Raw genomic sequence first — 20,722 nt, 5'->3', positions numbered from 1 at the left:
AAAGCAGATGGGGTTTGTCTCAGTGAGAACTTTAGTCCTCATTTTAATCCCTCATGTTGTCTTGCAGCTTAAAGTCTTCATTGGACAATCTGTCATAAAGTAGGTTATTGCAATGTGTTGCACATTCAGGTGGTCAACTACACATTATCTACTCCTACTTACTAGAGGTCTGAAACTCTAAATTCACTGGACAATTATTTTTATTGTAGGCAGTCTTGCATTTCAAATTGAAAAGAAAATCAAATGACACTGCAATACATAACTTTAAAAAGAGATTTTTCTCTTCTGATGGAGCAGAAGAGGTAACACTCAGCTCACAGTTTTCTACTCCCATTTCAGAATTCTCTTGTCATCTTGCTTTTTTCTTAGCTTGTTTTTCTTTAACTCTTGACAGCTGTTTCACATAACTAATTTCACATGTCACCAGTGTTTTTACTTTTTATGTAGGCAGTGTTTAGTACTAAGAGCCAGTATGAACAATACAGGAGAGATAATCTGAGGGATTCAAACTTTAGAACAGGGAATGGAGAAATAATGGAGTGAGCTCAATTTAAATGCACTTTTAAACTTTTAAGTGTCAAGTAGAGACTTTTTTCAAAAAGCAGACTGGTTAATGGGGCCAGTAAAAATAGCTCTTGGAAAAAGTGGCAACAGCAGCAGAAGATAGAAATTGTCATAATTTGTGAAAAATATCTTGGAGTAGCTCAGTTGTAGTGGGGAAAAAAACAATTTTTTTTTTTTGCATATAAGTTACTTTGAAAATAAAATGATTTATATAAGCTGCAATCTGGGAGGTGTCATGGTTTAGAGGCTTTTAAAACAATTGAAAGTGTTTATTGTAGTGTTCAAACTGAAGAATTCCCACATGATACAGTGAATAGCAGTTATAACCCCTTGGGGAAATATCTATGTACATAATACTGGATATGCTTCTGAAATATATATTTAATGTTAAAGCTGTTGCATTTGGGAGAATGAAACCTGAAAGGATAACCTAATGCATCTCTCAACAGATTATATGAAGGCAAAGAACAAACAGAATTTGAAGAATCAATGAGGAGACTCTTTGAATCCATCAACAACCTGATGAAAAGCCAGCATAAAACTGCCATTTTGTTGCAGGTTGGTGTATTCTTGGAAACCATTTGGATTTGGTTTTCTATAAGGTTTTTGTACATGGGCTTTTTATTTTTGTTCTTTTCAAATCAAGGACAAGACACTCAGGAAATGTATCCAATATGTCTTTTTGTAATTTCCCTCTGTTGGAAGAGCAGGTTATCTGATAAATTGGAGCCTAGTTTGAAAAGGTCAGGACAAGATACATTTACAGAAATTCTGTGAATGTAGGCAAGGAAAGAACCAAGGCACAGATGTTGGAATATTTCAAGCAATCAAACGACATGAAGCCTCCTGGGACCTGAATGTTTAATTCTTGAGTTTCTCCAGATAATGCTAAACAGGGATTTCACCATCTTAGTTGGGAAAATAAATTTTATTGTCTCAATCTTTGGGAGTTACAGTGTTAAAAAAGAAATTTTTTTTGCCATTCATGTCAATCAGTTATTCTAACACTTCAGAATCTAAGGTTTTAAAGAAAATGAGGGAAAAAATGAGTTATTAACATCACTAATATCAAATAATTTGCAGTTCTATATTAAGATGAAAAACTATCAAGATTTCCTGTAAAATGTAGAAGATTTATTAGACAGCTGCAATATTGATGCTTCATACATTCTTTATTAAAAACTCATTGTATGCATTGGGATTGAATTTTCCACTGGTTTTGTGGTTTGATTCCTTTTGATGACTTAGATTAGAAGTGGAAATCCATGAAAAACCTGTGTTGAATAAAGGCTCAGGTGGCTGATGATGAGAGGTGGTGAGATTTGTTCAGCTGACATTTTGCATGGAGTGTTTAATGTGCAACTGCAAAAGAGATGAAAAAGTAAATACCAAGTTAATTATATAATACCATGGTTACAGTAATATTCTAATGCATTTAAAAATCAATCAGATTCTCTGTTACTTGATAACTCTGTAGAAGCTTTCCTGGGAATAGTTTATACATTTGAATACTGCATCAGAAACAGGAGAATCTTCTGAAGGAAAAAAAGCATCTTTAAAGCAATAATGAAAGAGTTTATATAATGGTTGCTCTTATGGTACTTGAACTAATTAAGAGCTCTTGGAGGATTTGGTGCTCTTTGGGGAGCGTGTCACATCCCTGCATTCTGCCCTGCCTGATCTCAGAGGGCTCTGTGGGATTGTCCTAACCCTAACCCTAACCCTAACCCTGGGTCTCCTCTGATGAGCAGGACACTTTCTTCTTGAGAGTGACAAGAAAGGCTCACAGAAAACTTCTTAACAATTTCTGGGTGTGCAAGGGGCAGTGGTGCCCCTGAAAGGCTGCTGGGAGTGTTTCAGAGCAGGTTGTAGTATCAGTGGCACCACAGCAGTGCATGGACTGAGGAGTGTGGCTGTGCCTACCCTCATTTCCCTCTTCCCATGTTTAATCCCAGCTCCCAGTGTTGTACCTGACTGGCAAACATTCATGGCACCTTGGCTGGTATTCTCAGAAACACCAGAACCTTAAAAACAGAGCTGAGCATCTCTGAGGAGGACTAAAGGAAAGAAATCTACACTAATTTTAAAGAGCACATTAGTGTGTCTCATAAACAGACTAGTTATTAAACAGTCATGCTTTGATCAATACCATACTGAAAATCAACATTTTTGATTTCTAATGAGTGCCATCAGTTGTGCAAAATGGGTCCTATTTATTCATAACCCTGAAGCACTGGTGGGCTTTTGGGTCTCTAAATCTTCATAAGGTACTGAAGTTTTTCTTTTTAGCAGAACTTTTCATGGCAGATGTGAAATACTGGTTTATAGCATAACTTTGCTCTTGTTCCAAATACTAATGGTTCATACAGCTGTGTCTCTGAGAGAAGCCTACAAAGAGACTGCTTTACATACAGTAAATAAAAACTACTGTATCAATGTTACAAACTTCTGATAGGAGAGGCATGGAATGAGCAGTGTCCAGCTGCTCAGTAGCTGAGTGCTGGCTGCTGGAAATCAATTTAATGGGGTCAAAAAATATAAAATTAACACTCCTTCCCATTTGATCATGAACTCCATAGGCAGCCCCAGCTTTCCCAGGGAACAGTATTTCTGTGCCTGCTTGGAAGACACTTCAGTGCTGACACTTGAGACTCCTGCTCTGGTAGGTGGATGCAGGCCAGAAAATGGAGATAATTTCTGCTGAGAGGGAGGAGAAAGTAGTAGAAAGAAATCCATAAATCTGCCTCTGCCGAAATCCAACACTGATTTCCCTTGGGGAATGTGAGATGACAGTGATGGATGTTGTAGTAGTACAAATTAACTTTGCAGGGTAAGGGACAGGTGGTTATTCAGTGATTCTACAGACACATGGGACTCCATGGATGTTACAGTTTGTGTACCTAGAGAGGGAAGTTCTGAGAGTTTGTTGGAAAAATACAGGAACAATCAGGATATTAAAACTAGCTTAAATCTGTCACACTTGGAATTATCATTGATAAGTGGAACATAGATTGGTAGGATCAATTCAATTTGTTAAAGTAGATTATGGTCTCAAGATATCAGAGAAGAAAGTTTTAGGAGCCCGGAAGGAAGTTAAATTGGGTTTTTCAGGATATTGAAACTTGAACTAGTATGCAGAGGCTTTGAATATGAATTTTTAACTCTTATTTCATCCTTGTTTGTCCACATGCCTATTGGGTTTAACCGTAGGTGATTTAAAGAATTATTTTAAAACCTGAAGTTTCATTGTCTCTAGTATTTTTTTTTTTCAATTTGGAACTCAGTATTTTAGCCAGTAGTAATTTCCCAGTTGTTTTTACTGATAGAATCACATTCAGACTTGTGTGGAAAATTAATTCACTCAGGAAAGGATTTTTTATAAAATAATGTGTTATAGGAACAGCCTCATCTGTGCCAGAAGCACTTTATTGTTTCAATTTAACTTTATCTACTGAGTGATATCTTACTTCCTGATCTGTTAAATGCTGTATACGTTTACAAAAAGTTAAAAATCTCTTTTCAGTCCTTGTTCTAAAGCTGACTGAAGTGGATTAAGGCTTTGACTTAGTGTAGTGCCTGAGTTTTGGGAAGGGCAGATATCTGGTTCTGTTTTGAGTACTGTTTATATAAGCTTTGAACAGCTTAATTTATTGTTGGCAAAATGAATATGTACATATTAATCCACGTTAACCTTTTTTAAAAAAAACTTCTGGAGTTGGTCAAGTTATCTTTTTTGTTTAAAGATGCAGACAGAATGCTTCTCAGCTTCAGTATTGTATGAAGTAAATTAGGATTATCATTTGAATATTCCTACTGTGCTGATGTTTAAGAGCAGCCATCTGAGCTGCAGGGTGGCCTGGGTGCAGGTCCTGCCATGGTGCTGTGTGAGGCTGGCCCTTGGGGTGGAGGTTGGGGTGGTTTAATTTTGCCAGTACAAGAGTCAAGGTGCAGATGGATCCTTAAAAGGATTCCTCCTTTTAAGAGTTTTTTTTCCAGATTTTTCTTGTAATTATTTTTAAAAATTAATCATAATTACACTGTCCTTACAGTGGTAGGGCTTTCTAGGCACTAGATATAAACCTTTCTTCAATTTCTTTTGGCAGGGATACTGTTACAGCTTGGTTGCATTTATCAGTTGCTCTTCTGTAGCCATCACTGGTGACTTTTGTAGATTTTAGAGAGTTTTTTGTTTTTTCATGAAGACTGTACTTCTTGGGGAGACAATCCTTGAAATCTGGAAACCTGGAAATCAGTCTCCAGAAACTGCAAAGAATTTGGTGAAGGAATAGGGGAGGTATCAGTACCTTCTATCCTTTGCCTGAGCACTCAGGGAAAAAAAACATCATTTTTAGAGGAAGTGTTTTGTGTCTGTTTAAATCAGTCTCTATCTCTGTGAATAAAACTGAATGAATGATTTTTAAATTTCAGACTATATGTTTTTTAGATTGTCCTACTGTTGAATTCTGATTTGTAATCTGAGTGTGCCCTTTCATTGACCAGCTTGTGCTCTCAACCTTAATTTACAAATCAAGCCCCTGCTCCTTTCCCAACTGTTCTGTTCCCCAGCTGACACTCCACGTTTGACCTACAGATGGTCCTGTCTGCTGCAAATGTCAGCTCTCCCCAGCTCGCTCCTAGGCACTGATTTGAGAAAACACAACTCCCTGTGCTGTGTGTGCTTTCAGAAACCTTAGATGACATGTTCTCAAGGTCACTGAAACATAGAAATTGTCTGTGGCATTGAAAAATATGAAAAATAATGGAATATGAAGCTGCTGTCTTTCTCTCATTCTTCCCTACACAATTTTGACCCACCCTACTGCTGCAGCAGATACTAAGGACTTTATGCAGCTCAGGACATTTTTCTTATGAGAATAAGCCTAGAAAGGTTCTGATAGTGATGCTTTGCTTGTGGTGCACAAAGGGGGATGGCACAGTAACTTCTTAAAGTTGCCTTGATAGCAAGTAAAATTAGATTAAGAAACAGAGCACCAGTGATTTCTTCGAATGTACTTTTTATCTCATGGGCACTGGAATTTCATGAATATGTATAATGTAATGCTGCAAAAAGAGGGCAGCTAAAAATAAGCTTGGTCAGGAGTAAAGGTTAAAATAAATTTAACTGTACATTGTATATGTAAGAAATAATTTTCTGCACTGCTGTGGGTTTATCTGTATCCTGCTTAAAAAACTAATCTCTTAAGGTTTGAAGAATGCAGAACATCTTGTACTGCTGACTAGGAGATTTTCATGACTTCATTAAGGGCAGTGCTCAATTGTGTCCATAGTGCATCATTTGAAGCAATTATTGCAAATGAAACTTAGGAGTCCAAAATAGTGCAGAGGATATACTCATTATTGTACTTCAGCTGGAACTGTGGATCTGCAGAGAGGTTGCATCTTTACCCTTCCCTCCTATGCAAGAACAGGGAATATGTGATAGTCAGACAGCACAATAGTCCAGGTGTCAGTGAAGTACTGCTTGAAATATTTTGTAGCCACTGGTGGCTCTATCTTTTATCAAACATCCTTTACAGTACCTGTGAACTGCTCTAAAATGAAATTCAGATGCTGCTGTGCAGTCTCTTCATGCAGTATCTCCTGCTTGAATTAAAGCTGGAGGCAGTTCCCAGCCCAACACAGGTGTTTGTTTGGGTGCTTTAAATAGCCCAGGGATTCCCTAAGATCAGTAGAAGGTAAAATCTCTTTGTTGAAGCTGCAACAGGTTTTAAACACTCCTTTGACCTTTCTAGGTCTGTGTATGAGTATGGGATGAGATCTGCAGGAGAATGACTATATCTGAAGGTATCATAAACCAGCATTGAGTCTCTTTGAAGTACTGTATTCACTCGTGCTGCAGACTAAGCTCTCTTTTTCAATCAAGACATAATTTTTTGGTTGTTTTCTTTTTTAATTGGCTACTGCAATGGAAGCTCATACAAACAAAGTTATGGCTTTCTTCTGTTTAAAAGGTCTAAAAGAGAGCCAAAGAGCTGTGCTCTAATTGTCTTTATTCTAAGCCCCCTACTCTCAAGAAAGAGACTGAGTTTTTAACAGGGAACTTGCTGTGTACAGGTAAAAGAAATATTGAACCTAGGTAGGCTTCTATCAGATAGATCAGTACTAGAAGGCTTCACATCACTGTAATTTAGTTTTTAGCAAGATGTTAGTAGGAGTTTACACCCTAAAGCTGCACAGTGAAGTAAAGTACTGCAAGTTAGTTTTTATGCACATTAGCCATAAGTGTTAGTGGGGATTTTGAGCCTGAAATTGCTTGCTGAAGTTTTCTTGTCCATGTAAGAAGAGTAACTTGTCTCTTAGCCTTGTCAGGGTAGGGTTTGATTATCCCACTATGCTGTCAAAACAGGAACTGATAGGAGGATATAAACCACCCCACAGCTTGGCTGCAGATGGTTGGGCAGGGACATGACCACCCCTTTTCATCTGTTCTGGAAGGGTGGCATCGGGGTGGTGGGTGACTGCTACCCCAACTTCTGCCTCCTGCATGGCACATTTCTGGCATGGAATTGGTACAGCTTCTGCTGTGATCAGTGCTTGGTTTACTTATTTGCATCATAGTGACACTTTTAGTGGTCTGCAAGGAGATAATCTACAAAGCCTGCACCCCCTCTGCTTGGGTTGGTCTAACTCTCACAAAGAGAGTCAGATCCACTTGGAACTATGGCAGTTAAGTTCCTCTGTATATCCTCAGCATATGCAGCTCTGTGGTGAAGTTTATTCAAGTGTGATGTAAAATTTCAGTCTGGGGAAAGAAGTCCAAGTTTATCAGTTTGTTTTGTGTCTCAGTGGTGTGCTCTGTGCTGTTCATGTGCATGTATAAACACACAGGATTAACATGATCTGTCTGTCAACACAGGTTGCTGCCTTGAAGTACATCCCATCAGTTCTTCATGATGTTGAAATGGTTTTTGATGCCAAGTTACTGAGGTGAGTCACTCTTGAACATTTCCTAGATGTCAGCAATTAATTCTTGCAGATCAGTTTAGTTCCACAAAGCTACACCAGTTCCTACTGATCAAGACACTGGTGGGTCCCTGGATATGTTTGTTACTGGTCTCTTGTCAATATTTGTGAGATATAAATAAATATAAGTCTTAAAAAGTGATAAATGTTTAGAAATATGTGATCTTCTGCTCTTTCTCTCTGTCCTTATTAACACCTGATGAATTCATCTGTATGGTATTTATGGCATTTTTCCTTTTCATGCAGCCAACTACTATATGAATTTTACACTTGCATTCCACCAGTGAAACTACAGAAGCAGAAAGTGCAGTCCATGAAGGAAATCGTACGCAGCAACCTTTTTAAAAAACAAGGTAAATACAAAATGCCTCTGAGGCTTCAAATAAATGTGTGAAAATTTTCAGTGACCTACATGTTGTGCAATTCACATTTGAAATGGAGTGAAACAAATAGTGAAAGAGTGTGAATGCCAGGAGCCTGGGGTCTGGAGGGGATTCAGCTCTTTGCACAGGATGGCAAGAGCAAAGTGTGACTGCTGGTCTAGAGCAAGGAACAGGTGGGGCTCAGAGGAACACTTTTGTGTGGTTTTCTTATGTTATAGTGGTTAGGTGGGTGAGCTATGTACCCTGTCAACTCATTTGAAGGTCTATAATGGAATAGGAACAGGAAGTGAAACCTGTGAACACAGATGTTCAATAAGGCCTCTGCCTGTGAAGAGGGCAAAAAAATATCTGTGCTGTGGTACACTGAGCTGCAATGCAGCATTTCCACTTACAGGAGTTACAATGCTTCTCAGCCTCTACCAGAACTTAGTGTCTTTCTCATCTCTGAGGAGTGTTAATGATACTGAAATGCCCTTATCACCATTGTGCTCAGTTTTCCTTCATATTATCACAAGAAATGAATTTTTGCTGAAGAAATCCTATCAGAATAGCCAAGTTTTACATTATTAGTTTCAGCTCAGTGTCAAGTGTTCTGACTCCTCTCCTGTGGAGTGGATGGCTGCTTCTCTCTCTGCACCTTTTTGCTGTGTAGATAACCTTCAGAACCTGAAAGGCACACAGACTCCTCAGATGAGTTCCAATTTTTGACAGCTTAGAGATAATGATTCCAGGAACCTGACAGTACAATAGTGGGTTGCAAATAGTGCTGTGTTTGAGTAGATTGAGAAAGGATTGCTTTGCTCACCTCATTCTGAGTTGCCAGGAGAGTGATGCAGTTCTAACTAGCCAGGACAGATAAAAATTACACTTTATTTTCAGACCTGTGTTGTATTCCATTGAGACTGAACTGTATATTGTAAGCTTTAACAATAACTCGCTGTGTCTGCTGTGTTTTAAGACCATTGTAGATTTCCTGGGGAAAAAAGTCAAGAAAATAATGTAGGTGGTTTTAATGTTTAGATTAAATTAAGTAATATTTTAACCTATCTTTATGTTAATAGTTTCATGGTCAACAGCTGTGATTTTTTTAACTATGTGTAAATTCACATTTGCTTTGAATTGGTGAAACACAGGTAGCTGCAGCTTAGGTATCTCCATACACTGATCCAAACTATTAAGAGCAGATTCTAATTAATTTTCAAACAGCTCTAGTCCTGCATTCCCAGTTTGCTCTGGTAGTTGACTGTATTTCTGTTTTACAAGCAGAGTCTGATGCATCATTGCAGTATGAGGTGCCTTTACTGCTGCTGCTTCTAAAATCAGAAGTGCCAGACTCAGTTTTATCTGTGTTGCTTGTGGTGAGCAGAATTTAGACCAGAAGGAGAAATACCCTCTCACAAGAGTGAAAGACTCTTGGGTACAAATAAGGCATTCTCCTGAACTCTTGATCTTGCTAGAGTTCAGTCAGCTACCCTGTGTTTAATACTGAGAAATTAGGTGTAAGCTATAAACTTTTTTTTTGTTCAATAGTTTTTTCGTTAAAGAAGCTCAGTTGTTACTGGTTCACAGATCAGGAGTGATGGTCAGGACAGCAGATCCCAGGCTTGTATAATAAGGAATAAACCCTAATAAATATTCAGAAGGAAAACATTTGAGCATACAACAACCGTGTGCTTCACAGATCTATTCACTAGTGTTCATCCTACAGCTCCTTTCTTCTACCCCTCTGTGTGTTCCAGAAGAGAAAAGAGTGAGGTTTGGATTCCCAAGAATCTTTCATTATAGTCTGCTTAGTGTGGTGCTTGTTTCATGTGTTTAACAGGCCCTTCCTTTAGCTGAGGTCTGTTAATGCAAAGTACTCTCTAAAGCTTTTACTACTGCAGATAAATAATAATAATAGATTGCTGGTTGCTTGTAAATGCAGCTTGTCTGATGTCTTGAAATAAATAGCTGGTCTGTCGTGGGATATGTCTACCTCAAGATGCATTGTGAATTCTAAAAAGAGGACACGGTTTTGTTTCTGTATTTTTTAGGTAATAATGAATAAGAAATTTTCCTAGGAGGATTTCTAATTCTGGGGACCTTTTATAAAACCAATAAATGGTGGGTTTTACAAAATGCTGACCAGATAATTAATACATTTTAATTTTTCCCCGACAGGTAGTTAGTGGATTCATTTAGTCTTAAATTTGTAGATCAAAAAAAAATGTATTGCCCAAAAGCTCTCCACCATTTTTTGCTAACATCAGACACTTGACAGCAGAACCAAGCAGCTGAGAGCATGAAGGCAGCAAATCACACTGGATTGATTTGCCAGCCCTGCTGGTTCACCTATATCCTGCATATCTGGGTATTGTGATCCAAACTTGCATTAGTAATTGGCAGCTAAAGTGTATCCACAAAATAATATGTAAAAATTAACTGCTTGTTTATGTGCTTGTGGGGATGACATGTGCAAGGTCTACCTTAAAATGTTTATACTGTGATACTTAATATAGTAATACTTGGTATATAATTATATAATAATACTTAGTTGTGCTCCCTTTAGAGGAATCTGGAGAAATTGATTGATTTTTTTTAATGTATTAGATTAAAACAAGAGAAGTCCTCTGAAGAAGCATTTGCCCAAAATAGAGAAATCAAGTTGCTGTCATTTAAGATAAAACTAAAATATACCCTGTTTGTTTTAGCTTAATCGTGACATATTGTTTTATCAATATCATGACTTATGTTATTATAGTACTAACAAGAGAATATTTTTGCTAACTAGAAAATATTCATTTAAACATTTTGCACGTCAGTAGTTTGATGAAGTGTCAGAATAAAACAGCTCCTTGCTGGTAATGTAGGATTTAGAATTGTCATTATTTCAGAATTTAAAATGCCTGAAACCAACAACTTTGCTTTTTTATTTTATTTTTTTCTTACTGAAGTGGCAGGCACACGGTTAGACCATCCTTAGTGCAACCTGATCAGGGCCAAATAGACTCTTGCAAATATATTTTCCTTTTCCTAAGACCATTCCATGAAGCTGCCATTCCTCTAACACAGAATGGCCAGCTGACAATGCTCCTATTGCCTCAGTGATATACATTCAAGTATCCTTTAGGGTATTTAATACTGGAGTTTTTCTGTTTAGTAGTGATCTTTACACCTTTCCTTTCACCCAACTGCCCCTAAATTACTAATAGCAGAAAATTATCCTTTAAATAATTACAGGGGGTTTATTTAGTCTAAATGCTATTTTTGATTATTTGCATTTATGTTTTGTTTTCAACCTTAACATTGTAATTACCACAGGGGTAATATAGTATATTTAGGGCAATATAGTATATATACTATATGTTTATATATCTTTTCTCTTTCTCTCTCTACATATATATATATATATATATATATATATATATATATATATATATATATATATATATATATATATATATATCCTATATATAATATCATAGTCCACATCATGTTTAAGTGCAGGCGCTGAAGAATGTGAAAAGGCCAATACACAATTAAGTATCTATATCATTATGTAATATAAAATTTAATATTATTAGATCTATTATTATATAATATATATCATAGTGGTATGGAAACATTTCTGTACTGTGCTGTTGTAATACTGCACACAGTAAATAGCAAACAAATCTCTTTTCATTTACATTGCTGTGGCTTAAAAGAGAAGATTCTAAAGGTGCTTTTTTGCTGTACATTAAATACAATTGATTTTCAAATTAATTGGGTAGAGAACCAAGTGTGTGTGGGGTGTAGACACCGCCTGATTCATTACGGCACTCAATGAGCTGGAAGGTCATTAACAAGAATGAAAGCACATGTAGGCTATCTCAGAACAGGATGCAGCATGATAATTAAGGTAAGATTGCCAACAGTATCATTAACTAAAGTTCACATTTATCTAGAACAGGTAGTATTTTTTTCTGCCATGAGTACGGAATATATTTAACTACACTGCTAATTACAGTGAAGTCTATTAATTTGGTATGTTTCAGATTATCCATTTTTTTCCCCAGACTTTAGTCTCTTTCCAGGTAGTTCATTGCAGTTGTTCAATTAATTTACATCCATTCCCAGAGGTGTTATTTTTATAATTCAATTGGATTGCATATACTGACATTTCTATTCTTTGACCCATTGATATTCACAGCATTTTCTAAAGAAGCAGACTTGTGAAAACATGGGAAAGTGTTTTAGAAAAAAATTTTAAAAGTCAGTGAAATTTGCCTTTATTAAATAAGTCACACATGACCCTGAAGTTGGAAACCTTGAGGGTAAACTGAATTTATTGCTAGGTATTCCCAGGCATTCAAAATTTCCACTGTAGACCCATGGAGTGCTTTCATCAGATAGGAAATGGTCCCGTGCACCTCTGCTGTAATTGATCTTCAAAGGCCTTGCAGCACTAAAGCATTTTTAGAAGCCTTTAAATTACATTGCCATTTTTTGTAGAGGCATTGATTTCTTGTTCCCACTCTGCTACTATAACACAGCTTGGAGAGGTTATGGGGGTGCAGGTGTTTGAGGGGCTGAGTGCAGGATGATGGATGCTTTCCACTGCTTGGGCACTTTCACCGTGGCATTTAGGAATGTTCTAACAGGATGTGGGAGCAGACTTTTATACAGTTTTGCCTTTAGAAAATATTAAGTCGTTTTTGGTCAGAGGGCAAAGGATCTGCTTAATTTTTGACACTTTGCTTTTAGATTACTTGATATTTTGTTATTTTAAAATGTCAAAGTGACAGAAATGGTTGCCTTGTCTCATATAAATACCTCTAATGGGATTTTAGAGTCTCTTTTATGATGTAAGAAACTGTCTCCTGTCATATCTGTCACTCTGTTTAGTAGGATGTAATGGATTATTCTCTCCCTGTTGTGAAGAGAATTTGTTAGAGTCATTTAATTTCTATGTAAAACTACTTTTCCGGAATTACTGTTTCATTTGTTTATTTTTAGGAAACTTCCTGCCAAAATTCTCCCACCATCTTTCTGTTTCTGAGAAAATAACAAATGAAGATATAGCTGTTCATAAATCACATGGAGTTTTTATTGTAGTTAGTGTTGCTGAGTTTACACTATTCAGAGCTAGATGTTTATTCTAAGCTGGGCCTGGAATATTTACTGACATTGTATCGAATGCAGGGAGCCTCCGACGCAGGGAATGATTGGCATCTGACTCCATGATTCAGAAAGTTGAACAATTGCTTTATTAAAACCATACTAGATTACACTAATACTACATTATAATTATACTAAAGAGATACTGTATGATAAGAATACTAAAGAAAACCCCTGAGTGTCGGAGAGAGCCAGGACACAGCTTTGAGTGATTGGCTAATCACTCAAAACCATTTTCACCTGTGTCTAATTAAGTAAATGGCTCTCTGTAAACAATCTCTATAACACATTCCACATCTGCAAAAACAACAGCAGCAGTGAATAGAGATAAGAGTGTTTTCTCTTCTTCTCTGAGGTTCTCACTGCCTTTCCCAGGAAAAATCCTTGGAAACTTGTGCCTGCTGCTCTCTGTGAAGAGAGCTGAGGCCTTAACATTATGCTGGAGCTTGTAAATGAATAGCCTTGAGAGAACTGGTTTTAATTGGTGAGAAATGAATATAAAGGGCTTCAACACACGATGAAATGTGTATGTTTGATAGTGGTGCTTTGGACATTGCATTCCCTCCTGGTCCAGCCCTGCAGATGGGTTTGTTCTGCAGCAGAGCTGAGATCACCCCAAAGCGCAGGAGCTCTAAGTAGGGCACACAGATGGTCACTGGCAGGGTGGGAATTGGGTTTGTCTTGGCTGGAAATGCAGGCCCTGTGCTTGCTGTGGCTCCAGACACGGCTGCTGCATGTTCAGCATATGCAAACCACTTGCTGATTTTGGAAGAACAGCAGCAACAGACATATGTTAGCACCAGGGGTTAATTTGCCAGATGCCAGAAGAAATGCTGAGACTGGAGCAATTTTTTTCCTTACTGAAGAACTCTTTCTATTCTTTTACTGTTTAAACATGAGAAGTACTTGCACACACCCCTAACCACACTGATTTCCTAACACTCTTGTACGTTACTGAGTTTTACCTGTGAAACATTTGGTTTCATTTCACAAATTGAATATTGTTGCTAGTTTGGGTTGATATAGTGTAGCATTTTTACCTTCAGGATTGTTAAGAGAAGGTGTTTAAAAAAAGGCATAAGTAGGAGTAATTTCTGGCTAAGCATCTTTCAGTTTAATTATTTGGTCGGGATTGAGTTACGGATATTGATTTTTACTGTTATGATCTTAAAATCTGGTTCCTACTGACAGAGTTCCTAAGCCTAAATTTTTGGGGTTTTGTGGGGGTTTTCTCTGATTTTTTTCCCCTTCCCTGTGTTCAACAAAAATTTGAAACATTTTTAAAATACTTGAATTTGGAGATTGTTCATGCATGTGACTCTGCTGTTTTTAGCTACTGGGAAAAATGGAAATTAGTCACTGATCAAATATTCCTTTAAAAAGGTTCTGTATAGAAACGCAGTCTATCCTGTAGATTCAGTCTTGAATTTTGCATTTAGCTTATTTATTTATTGGGGCATTTTTAAGGCATACATTACCTCTAAAACATCACTTCAAGTCCTATATTTCAGGCATTCATCTTTTGCCAGTTCTATTGCTGCAATGATTTGATACAGATGAAATATGGCATAAACATATCTGCAGGTATTTATCTGCATACATTTGTGATGAATATATGTGGATTAAAGCCATTACTTTTGTTTATGGATGAGTAGGAGACCTACTTGATATTGCAACTGATAACTTTTTGTTAGACTTGACCCATTATGGCATTTTTGTAGTTACATTTTTTTAAATTCTGTTGTATGGAGGGAAATCAAGTTAGGTGAACTAGTTTTAACAATGAACTTCGAAATGTATGTGTAAAACATGATTTACAATTACATCAAATAGAAAGAGATATCAAAAGCATATTAAAGCACTTGATAATGACACACATTACAGATGTCAGTAAAATGAAATGAGGAAATGTGAAAATTCACAGAATCATAGGATGGCCTGGGTTGGAAGGGACCTAAAGGATGTGGATGTGCTGACAAGGCTGTGTCTGCCTGGCAGCCTGCAATGCCTGCAAGCTGGAAAAGGCACCGAGCGCTGGAATGCTCTCTTGGCTAGAGCAGGGCTGTGCTGCAAATTCTGGCTGCCCTGGAGTGCCTGGCACTGCTCAGCCCTCATAAGGGGGACCCTTGAACACACACCTGGAAGCTGGCAGGTGCAGACCAGTGCAGCTGCTCCTGGGGTCAGTGCTGTGCTCTGGGTACAGGACCTGCTCTGTGTCCTGCCTCACCTGCTGACTCTGAGCTGCCAGCAGCTGCTGAGTGCTGGCCTCAGGCTCCTGTGTTTCAACTCCCTTCATGTTCCTATTAGAGTCCAGGGCACAAAGAGAATTTGCATCTTGCAGTGCTGTCAGAATCTGTAGGTGACCTGCTGTGGTATTTTCAGGGTCCCCAGGACAAAGCAGGAAATGATTGAATCTGACTCCATGTTCTTAGAAGGTTAATTTATTATCCTATCCTATCCTATCCTATCCTATCCTATCCTATCCTATTCTAGAATAGAGAAAGGATCCTTACAGAAAACTCGTGACTCTCCAGAGCCCCAACACAGCTGGACAGTGATTGTTTATCCAACATGTGAATTGTTTTTACTTAATGACCAATCTCCAACCACATTCCAAAGCAGCAAAACACAGGAGAAGCAAATCAGATAATTATTGTTTTCATTTTTCTCTGAGGCTTCTCAGATTTGCAGGAGAAGAAATCCTGGTGAATGGAATTTTCAGAAAATATGATAGTGACAACCTGTGGTACCTTCCTTTCTGTGGCTCTTATCTAAGCTGTGAAATTTAAATTAAGATTCAGCAATGAATGAAAAGTATACCATTTTAAAATCATTACTCTTGGGCTCCTCAGTAAACCAAAGAGTTAAATTGCAAATTACAAAGAGGGAAGACTTTTAACAGGAAGATTGCTGCAGTTGTGAACAGATGTCCTTTGTGAAGAAGCACAATGCTTTAATTGAGTACTGGCTGCCATCAGAAGTCTCACCTCATTGAAAGAATGTTGTTCACTGGCTTTATTTTTAAGGCTTTGTTCTAAATCTGTATTCAGATGACACCTATGTCCTTATTAAATTGGCATGCCAGTTTTTAAGTGGGCATGAAGCCATCCTAACAGATGGATATGACTACAGGCATGCCAGGGAATCAAGAGAAGTGTTTCCTAAGGGAGACAAAAGCGGTGTTAAATCTTTATTACCATTTTGGCTGCATGTATGAGGCAGTCAGGAATGAAACCCGTCTGTGATCTTTGCTGAAGGAGACCCAAATGTCTTTTTTAATGACATGATAGCATTAATGACTTAAGAGTTTGAATTTCATTTACCTGGTACGTAAGAAATCATTAGGTATCTTCCAAAGGGAATAAGGTGAATAGAAGGGTTAAAAAATCCAGCTTAAACCCAAAATAGAAAACACATAACTCCTTAATCTTGGACAACAATGGATCTACCTGTCCTTATGCAGGAAGGTGCTGCCAGGGAACCTCTCCAAGAAGTGGGTTGGAATTTGGGATTGATGAATATGCATAACACTAAATCTTTTGACAGACCTTGATGAAGAAAATGCAAGATGCTCAAACTGTATGTTGATGTTTTATGTGTTCTAATAAAAGTTGGGACAGCTAGAATAAAAACAGTCAGAACAGTTGGGATTTTTCATGTTTTTGAACAATTAAGAATAGATTGTTGGCAATGTTCTTACATTATTTATCAAGCAGAAAAGAAAGCAGCTAGTATTTAAATAGGCATCTTCCCCTCTCTATGTCTCTCCCTTGTCTGTCTTGAGCTTTCCTGGGGCATGGAAGGAGGTGTGAGAATGTGAATTGCTTCATCACAGACTTAGAGATTTGTTTAGGTTGGAAAAGACCCTTAAGAGTGAGTCCAACTACACCTAATCCTGCCAAGGCTGCACTAAACCATGTCCCCACATCCACCCATCTTTTAAATCTCCCCAGGGATGGTGACTCCATCGGTGCCCTGGGCAGCCTGGGCCAGGACTGGACACCCCCTGAGGCAGTTTCTGCTACTCAAGAGAGCAACTCAGGGAGTTGTAGAGGAGGAAGGTCCCCCTGATCCTCCTTTTCTCCAGGCTGAGCCCCCCAGCTCCCCCAGCCCCTTCCCAGCTCTGTTCCTTTCTCCTGCCTGGCTCCAGCCCCTCGGTGCCTTTCTTGCTGAGAGCCCCAGGACTGGACAGAGCCCTCAAGGTGTGCCCAGAGCAGTGCCCAGCACAGGGACAGTCCCTGCCCTGCTCCTGCTGCCACACCCTGGCTGGGACAGGCCAGGTGCCCTTGGTCTCTGGCCCACCTGGGCACACCTGGGCTCATGTTCAGGTGTCCCCAGCACGCCAGTGTGCTGGCACTTCCCCTGCTGGCCTTGGGCCATCCATCCAGCCTGGCCAGGTCCCTCTGCAGAGCCCTCCTGCCCAGCTCAGTGCCATCTGCAGCCTTGCTGAGGGTGCATCCAGTGATGAGCCTAAAACATCAACTACAACATAAAGTTTTCTTTTAGATATTTTTTCAATTGCAGTCTTCCACCATTTTCTAAATTTTTTTTCTCCTTTTCCCAGGCCAGTGAATTACTGATGTTAAACAAGCACTTGGCTCATTTTCCTTATGTAACTTGTGCAATGATACCTTAGTATTAGAATCAGAAATTTATATACTGGTTCAATAAACTTTTCTTTGTCCCAAGATAGTACAAGAATTTCATATTTTATATGATGTCCTAGTGAAATAGTTTTAGCTGGTTTTTCAAAGTTACAAGGAAGCAACTACAGGTTTATATTTCCTTTAGTCCACCTGCAGGCTTGGGCTGAGGTCAGGTCTACCTTGCTACAAATACTGGGTTTTTTCCATTTTTGGAAATGGATTTTGATTCAATGTGTTTTTCAGAATATCTTGAAGTTCATCCTCATATGGGATGATTTTAACTGGTAGGGGTCTTCTAAAACCTAATTAGTTTTTCCTTTTCTTCTATTTATCAATAGTGTCCTAGAATTACATTACAAAATTAAGTAATTCTCCTGTATAATCAACAAGCTGAGTTTAGCTTGCAGCCAGTCAAAAAATATAGACATAAAGCATTAATATTAACCAAACTAATTAACACAAAAAATGAGGTTTCTTACTAAAATCTATTGATTCTTTTCATATTAGTATTATTGGAAAGTTTGACCTTTTTTAAAAGGAAATAATATAGCTAAGAAGAGTTAAACAACCTTTGAATTTCCATGTAGCTTGACACTTCAACATTGTTCACATCTGAAAATACCCTGTAAATAATTGATCAGCTGTATATGTTAAGTCCTTTTAGGAGATTCTGTACATATCAAATATGGATCCAATTTAATTTATATTGCCAAGGACAACTGGGATTACTGAAGCTTGGAGAGCAATTAGCTCTAAAAACTGGAGGAAACCAATTGTACCTTCTGCCTCAGCTGTTCCCTCAGTACAATAAGAAAATTGGGTCTATGCAAGAAGCCCTGCCTTTTTCATGTTTAAAGAATATGGAATGGCTCTATATGGGAGACAAATTATGTAAAAGATTTGATTCTTTCACCAAAATATGTGTTGTGGGGGTTTTAAATGAGTTATAGACAGCAGCAGGCATTTTGCATTCTGGTAGGAAGCTTTAAGTGACCTCTGAAGGCTGGTGTGGAGGAGTTTTAAATTCAATATAGTTTGCTCCCCCTCCTCTTTAAAGTGTTTGGTGCAACTTGTTACGATCTCCTCTATGCTTCCTGATTATTGATCAAATGGGCATCCCTGGCATGTGAAGTCAGGTGTAATTTGGTGATTAATATACCCATAACACTAACCTTCAATCCTAGGGATTTATTTTCTATATGAGGACACATTAAAATGTACTTTAGAAGGCAGGATTCCTCTTGCCAATGACTTTTCTCAATTTAGTCTCTTACTTTGCTTTTGAAATAAAGCTCATTAGGTATAGGTTTTATTATCCAGTTGCTCCTGGTAACTTTGAAAGCTACCCCAAAGGAATTTTTGTATTTGCTAACTGTCAGACAGTTCAAAGGGACATCTAATAGCTTAAAATTGAGCTGGATATAATTTTGAAGGAGTGAGTGCAATAAGTATGTTTATCCTGGCAGATGTGAGACTGGAACGTGCAAAGAACCTTCCATCTTCCTTGTGAGAGGTGAAAAGTGGCTGAGATGTCACATAATGTGATGTGACTTTGAACTTTGCTGTTATGAGCAGCCTGTTAGCACAGCACTGCCTACTGATACCTTTTGAAGAGTAAGTGTTTTCAAGCCTTATTTTTAAGAATGGTTTTTAAGTTATGGGAAAGAGTTGCCAGCTGAATTTCTCACATGCTGCTGATTTGGAATCTGTATTTCTACATGTCATTGCAGATTAGTTAAAGGTTGAATGTGTTTGTCTAAATATGTTCATCTTCATGTTGAATTAGTTGTAGCTGTTACTGTGTCTGTTACAGATGGTTAGAGTAAGTTCTGAATCCTTATTCAAAGTGTCATTTATACAGAGCAGGTTGAGAGCAGAGAACTTGTGGTACCAAGTGTTGCCATGAGTAGAACTCTGCTGTAACTGCAGAGTTCAGGTAGGGAGAGGAATGCAGGTGTGTTTTAGTGCCAAGAGTTTGCTTGGTGTATGGCATCCACAATGCTATAGAGAAATGTGGGGTTTAGCTGGTGCTGAATCATTCCTTCAGCATATCCTGCACACACTCAGAGAATCTGGAAAGGAACACAGGGATGGAGCAGAGTGGAGACCAGAAAAGAGAAATTTTACTCTATGTGTATTTCCATACAGGTTAAATGTATGTGAAACAGTTTTTATGCCTCACTACAGATACTGTGCAAGTTCTAGGGATTAAAATGACGAGAAATGGGTTTCACCTATCTGTCTTTGGAGTAATGAGTTTGATATCATCTCTTCTGATATAGAACACCTTGATGTTTGAGTCCATGGATAAAAAAATGACAAGCCCCAAAAATGTCATCATTTATGTTTACAGGCATATGTGTAACTTTGTTCCTAACTTTCTGACAGTCTCTGTCCATTTTGCAGAGATTCAGGATCTCCTGGAAATTTCTTTTGTGTTGTGGCACTTACTTGCTACCCGTGTCTTCTCTGTTCAGTTCTGGAGTTTTCATTATAGTTTCTTTGTATAAACTATATATAAACTATATATAAACTATATCTATAGTTTATATATAGTTTATATATTCTTTATATGTAACTTATATATATATATATATCTTTATATATAGTTTCTTCTTATATGTAGTTTCTTTACAAGCTGGTCATTTGCAGTGCACCAAGCTCCTGCTGCACTACCTCTGATTAGCAGTTTTGGCAATCAAGGATCCTAGAATAGTTGAAGAATACTTAGAAAGAATCTGGGAATGTGTCCAGTCCAGCCCCCAGCTCAGCATGAGGTCAGCTCTGAGGTCAGAGCAGGTTGTTCCAGGACAGACTGTGCAACCTGTTAGTTCTGCTGCTTGCCTGTCCATGGGAGGGAGAGGCTTTTCCTTACATCCAGCCTGAGCTGCTTGCTTGGCTTGTGATTCCATTTTTCTACTTCATCTGATCCACTTTAAAATCTGTTAAACCTGTACTGAGTCTTCAGTAAGACTCCTACACTTACAGTCCTTCTGCTAAGCACCA

General features: G+C 38.1%; 1 protein-coding gene across 1 annotated transcript in view; it reads left to right on the top strand.

Annotated features, from left to right (window-relative positions):
• DOCK2 (dedicator of cytokinesis 2) overlaps nt 1–20,722 on the top strand; it is a 160,497-nt gene that overhangs the window by 31,870 nt on the left and 107,905 nt on the right. Inside the window, 3 exon segments of the mRNA XM_036391885.1 lie at nt 1,014–1,122; nt 7,442–7,512; nt 7,795–7,901. Of these exon segments, the coding sequence (XP_036247778.1) occupies nt 1,014–1,122; nt 7,442–7,512; nt 7,795–7,901 (287 nt within the window).

This window comes from Molothrus ater, chromosome 15 (assembly GCF_012460135.2).
Source record: "Molothrus ater isolate BHLD 08-10-18 breed brown headed cowbird chromosome 15, BPBGC_Mater_1.1, whole genome shotgun sequence".
In the NCBI taxonomy this organism is placed as follows: domain Eukaryota; kingdom Metazoa; phylum Chordata; class Aves; order Passeriformes; family Icteridae; genus Molothrus; species Molothrus ater.
Note: the sequence above shows the minus strand (reverse complement) of the source record. Positions and strands in the feature narration are given on the sequence as shown.